This window comes from Bos indicus x Bos taurus, chromosome 25, assembly GCF_003369695.1.
Source record: "Bos indicus x Bos taurus breed Angus x Brahman F1 hybrid chromosome 25, Bos_hybrid_MaternalHap_v2.0, whole genome shotgun sequence".
NCBI classification, from domain to species: Eukaryota; Metazoa; Chordata; class Mammalia; order Artiodactyla; family Bovidae; genus Bos; species Bos indicus x Bos taurus.
Window position 1 is genome coordinate 39,665,340 of NC_040100.1, and position 5,428 is coordinate 39,670,767.

The following is a 5,428-nucleotide window of genomic DNA, read 5'->3' on the forward strand; positions in this document are numbered from 1 at the left end:
ATGCCGGCCAAACCTACATGTCAGTACCGATACTCTTCGGGTACCGGATTCTCCTCATCTGCTTGCTCTCCTTCTTCCTTGAAACATTACGCCCCTCCCTCCGTGGTCAAGCTAACGTTCCACTTCCTCAGGTCGGCAGGTAGGGAGCTCACAGAGGAGACCCAGGTAGCGGAACCGGAAATGCTTGGGAAAACCGAGGAAAAACTATATCTCCCAGAATGCCCGGTGAGCCTCAGATCTTCTGTTAAGGCGCCCAATTGGTCGATATTCAAAAGGGACTATCCCCTCTGAGATCACGCTGGCCAATCACAGGGCAGAGCTGCGGAAAAGCACGAGGGTGGACCGCGTCCCCCGGCTTTCTTGGCGGGTCTAGCGTAAGGGAGAGTAGGAGCTTAGTTGTGCCCCGGCTCCTGGTCTCTAGTCTCAGCTGCGCGTCGCTTTTTGTTGCTTTTGCAGGCTTCCTGAAATTTTTAGTCTTGACGCCCTAGGTGGGCCCGACCAGCCCGGGAGTCTGCCTTTCCGAGGCTGCGCCCGGGAAAGGACTTATCGCCTCAGGTCTTAAAGGGTTCAGGGAGGCGAGGGGGTGCGTGGAGCTCGACAGCTGAATTGGCCCCTCCAAGGACTATTCTCTCCCCTCCCTTATCTGCCCCGAGGTCCCTGTGGCGACTGGAAGAAAGCACTACCACCACCCCACCCTCCCCCGCAAGATGGCATCCACACACCCTACAGCCGAGGCCCACGTGAGACCAGGTCCCCTTCTCTTGGTCCAAGGTCCGGTCGCTCCTTTCTGGCCTCCGCCTGGCCTCTTGTAGAAGAGGGTTAGGCATGCCGGTCGTGATGCGAGGGCTCCTGATCCCCGTGAGCCCTTTCACCAAGCTGTCTTTGTTCCTACCTAAGGCAGAAGAGATGGCTAATCAGAACCGGCCTTTTAGGACCTCCAACTGGGAACAGGGCCCATAGGAGACTACATAAGAGTACCTCCGAGTATTTCTGAAATGCTGCTCAAACTTAAACAGTTTTCTAAGCTTCATTCCACACCTGTTGAATGAACAGAAACAAACAGAAACCCCAGGTGACCTTAATCACACCAGAATTCTATAGATTTATAGAACTGGTGAACTTAGCGAAGGAGAAATAGGCCTGGATATGACTGCGCTTAACAATGAGCGTCAGGAGGAAGAAGGAGAGGGACCAGCAAAGGGAAAAATATTGGGAGAATCCTAGACCTCGTGTTCGCTTTGTGATTCTTCCTGGGCTGCTCACTCATCTCCTTTCTCTTAGAGCAAGGGTCCCCAACTTCCAGAATCTAATGCCTGATGATCTGAGGTGGAGCTGATGTAATAATAGATGTAGCTGCTGCTGCTAAGTCACTTCAGTCGTGTCCGACTCTGTGCGACCCCATAGACGGCAGCCCACCAGGCTCTCCCGTCCCTGGGATTCTCCAGGCAAGAACACTGGAGTGGGTTGCCATTTCCTTCTCCAATGCATGAAAGTGAAGTCGCTCAGTCGTGTCCGACTCTTTAGTGTCCCCATGGACTGCAGCCCACCAGGCTCCTCCATCCATGGGATTTTCCAGGCAAGAGTACTGGAGTGGGGTGCCATCACCTTTAAATGTAATGTGCTTGAATTATCCCGAAATCCACCACCTCCCCATCCTCCCACCTCTAGCCCTGGAAAAGCTGTCTCCCACGTAACCAGTCCCTGGTGCCGAAAAGAATGAGTAGCGCTGTCTTAGAGCAACCCTACTTAACTCCCTTGCTGAGAGTTGTTCCCTCTATTCTCTTCTAACACACTCTTCCAGAACTTCTCAGGGTTTACCATTTTGGTCCTTATACTACTGCCTCCAAAATTACATCTATTTTTACTCCCTCCTTCCTAAATCCTACCTCCAGCACTCAGAACCCACTCAGAACCCCATCCCAGCGCTCAGATACCTTTTCCAACAAGCTCTTGCCTCTGATATTTCTAGCTTTTCTCAGCATTCCCAGACTGAGTAAGGTAGTAGCTTTCTGGCTTGGCCTGAGATGGGCTGTCCTGTTGTTTCAGGGACCAGTGTTGTTTGAGGACCTGGCTGTCTATTTTTCTCAAGAGGAGTGTGCGAGTCTGCACCCTGCCCAGAGGTCCCTCAGCAGAGAAGCGACACAGGAGTGTTTCGAGGACAAGGCCTTGAGTGGTAACACAATTGTTTTTCCTGCGTTTTGGAACTTTCTAGGATTAGGATTGCATATCTCATCTATGTGTTGGTATGGGAGAGTGGGACCTATCCTTGAATGATTTATGTGGAAATGACAATAACTTGAATGAGAGTGTGATTTTCAAAGGGTGAGATGAGTCTTAGGCAAAAATCAGTAATTCCCTGGTGGTCCAGTGGTTAGGACTGCCCAGGTGGAGAACTAAAATCCAGCAAGCCAAAGGGTGTGGCCAAAAAAAAAGGGAAAACCTGTCTATTACAGTGACTATGGTTTTGCATAAGACATGGAAGTACCTGGTAATCATTCCAAATATTTGTTATGATCAATTCATAATTTTACTTGTGAAATTCCATTAGTATGGGTTACTATTATTTGGAAATTTTTTAAAAGTTGGAAATTGCTTTAATCTTAAGGGAATGGTGTGCCTTTCTCACTTAAAAGGAGCTATATGTAGAAATGTCCCCATGCCCAAGTAGATTTTATCCTTGACTAGGGTTGACTATTTGAACTTTCCCATTACTCACATTTTATATTTTCTACTTCTTTTTCATCATGTTGTTTTCCTCTAACTTCTTGAACATGTGAGGCACATTTATAATAGCCCTTTGAATGTTCTTTCTACTAGTTTTGTCATCTGTCATTTCTGGGTCTGATTTTCTTGATTGATTTTGCTTCCAGTTACAGGTCATATTTTTCTGCTTCTTTCCATGCCCGGTAATTTTTGACTGAATGTTGAACATTGTGAGTTTTATGTTGTTGGATGCTGGTTTTTGTTGTTTTTTCAAAACAGTTTTCAGACTTTGGTGTGGGGTGCTAATTTAAGTTACTTGGAATCAATATAATCCTTTCAAGGCTTGCTTTTTGTTTTGTTAGGGTGTGTTCAGAGCAATCTTTAATCTGGGGCTGATTTGGCCTCCTGCTAAGGCAGTGTCTAAGGATACTGCCTGATGCTTTGTGCGGCAGGGACTGTCTCCACTTTGGAACATGAACTACTGAAGTGTTTTGTGAACTCTGGAGACTGCTCTTTCTATTCCTTTTTAGTGGTTCTTTCCTGGGCCTGGGGTTGTTTCCTCACATGCATGTACAGATTAATATGCAGCCAGAGTCTTAAGGGGACCCCATCTAGATGCCCAGAGCTCAGTGCCTGGACATCTGCCCTCTTCTCTGGTTTTTGCCATCACATTAGCTGCGTTGACTTTCCTGAATTTGGTCTTTTTGAATCAGCAAAACCACTGAGGACTGGTTTTCCACACACTGCCCTGCAGCCCAGAAACCCTTTCTAGGCAGCGAACTGGGGCAATCATAGTGCTGTTGCTTTGGAAGGAAAAGAAAATCCCTTTTGGGTTGACATATTGGCTTTATAAATTATGAATATTTGGGAGAACACTAAAAAGGAATGATTTTTTTTTTCTTTCTGGCAGGCCTGAGTTTTGTCAGCTATCCTACAACTTCCTGGTCCTCTGTGTAACTATCAATAGTTTGTTCTTACCATAGTACTACTTGAGGGTGTTTATATTTTGTTTTGTTTTTATCAGCAGAAAATGATAAGATTGAGATTAATCAGCTGCTACATCTAGAATCTATGGGGCTTGAAGAGCTTGCCCTAGAAAAATGTTCCCTTGCTGTGCCCCTCATCTATTACCAAGAAAAATGCTCTGAGCATGGAGCTGGAAACTTTGAAAGGAAAATATCAGGTGGAATTTCTGCTTGCAAGAAAAGGTTCAGAAGCCTTTTAGTTACCATTGAAAACCACACCCCAAAGATAGAACTAGCTCAAAGTTTAAGAACCAGAGCACTTCCCAAAATTCTTCCATTTCCCAAAGAAGAAACCAAAAAGTCATACAAGTGTCCTGAATGTGACCAAAGCTTCAGTGATAGTTCATACCTCGTTTGGCATCAGAAAACACATGTAGGAAAGAAAAAGTGTGAATGTGATGACTGCAGGAAGATTTTCAATCACAGATCCAACCTGAGAGCTCACAGGAGAATCCACACTGGTGAGAAGCCATATAAGTGCTTCTCGCCAGTGTGGAGTGCGGCACAGTGTGGCAGCAGCTTCCACCAGCCCTCGCACCTGTCTCAGCACAGGAAGACCCACCTGAAGGAGAAAATCCATAGGTGTGGCATATGTAGAAGGGGGCTCACGCAGCTCCGGGGACTGTCACAGCATCAGAAAACCCACACTGCCACAAAAGCCGGCAATAAATATGTCGGTCAGAAAACAAATCTGGCTTTGCCTGAGGAAAAGCACCGGTAAGCCGCCCAGCAGCTGTGCAGCCCCAGCAGGAATTGCTTTGGGCAGCCCTTGTATCCCTGCTCAGGAGAGGCCACAAGGACAATCTGAACACTACAGCAATTGAGGGGAAATTTTGCTTTCATTCTCAAAATTCAAACCCTTAAAGTGTTCCACGTGTTCGAAGACCTTTCTTTCTGCCTCTGAGCTTATCTCTCATCAGAGCATTCACAAAGGGGAAAAGCCCCATAAACCCAAAACATGCATGGAAAGTTTTATTTTGGACTCAGAGCTTGCATGCCACCAGAAGAGTCACATGAGAGAGGAACCTTTTAAATATACCAGGTGTGGGAGAAATTTCAGGTTGAAAACACATCTTACTCTCGATCAGCAAACCCATTCACAAAACACTGTGTAGATATAGCAAATTTTCATTAATGTTTGTGTTTCTCAGTATCTGTACTGAAAACTGGGGCACAATTACCCTTTATGTGCCAGGCAGTGTACTAAGCACTGTACACAGATTCCATGTAATATACCATTTAATTTTCACCACAGCCTTGATTTAGACACCATAGTTTCTGTTTTATAACCAAGGAAACCTAGTTAATTTCACAGCCACTGAAGGAAGGCAGAATTCTAACTCAATTACTATCCAGATTCCATTTGTATGAACCAAAGAATGATACACAATTTCTAACTCTTGTTTAGTCTGCACACTTGATACTTTATGTTTATCATTTACTCTTCAGAATAAATCTGACAGAAAAGGACTATCCTCACTTCATAAAAGGGAAGTAGAGGGTAAAAGCGGTACTTTGCCCATACACAAAAATAGCAACGTACTGAAGCTAGCATTTAACCTTGGGTCTCTCAGCCACATTGTGTTGCAAGTTGGCATTTGCACCACGTGTTAAAACTGCAGGCAGCTGGGGACTGAGACAGGTGGGTAAGTATGCTCATCACGACGGCTGCCCTGTGCATGTGCTTCACTCCCTTAGCA

The 5,428-nt window shown here is 45.8% G+C and overlaps 1 protein-coding gene across 1 annotated transcript; it reads left to right on the plus strand.

Annotated features, from left to right (window-relative positions):
• On the plus strand, positions 1-4,639 carry ZNF597 (zinc finger protein 597). Its single transcript, XM_027527064.1, has 5 exons — positions 1-139; positions 276-367; positions 489-583; positions 1,989-2,173; positions 3,728-4,639. The coding sequence occupies exons 1-5, from the start codon at positions 1-3 to the stop codon at positions 4,447-4,449; spliced, it is 1,233 nt and encodes a 410-aa protein (XP_027382865.1). The 3' UTR covers positions 4,450-4,639.
• The last annotated feature ends 789 nt before the right edge of the window (positions 4,640-5,428 follow it).

What these genes read in the sequence shown, in the direction of transcription:
- ZNF597 (XM_027527064.1), top strand. Translation starts at nt 1, where the DNA reads ATGCCGGCCAAACCTACATGTCAGTACCGATACTCTTCGGGTACCGGA. An exon ending in TCCCCCGGCTTTCTTGGCGG is followed by an intron (nt 368 to 488) that starts GTCTAGCGTAAG and finishes TTGACGCCCTAG; the next exon opens with GTGGGCCCGACCAGCCCGGG. An exon ending in CGAGGACAAGGCCTTGAGTG is followed by an intron (nt 2,174 to 3,727) that starts GTAACACAATTG and finishes TGTTTTTATCAG; the next exon opens with CAGAAAATGATAAGATTGAG.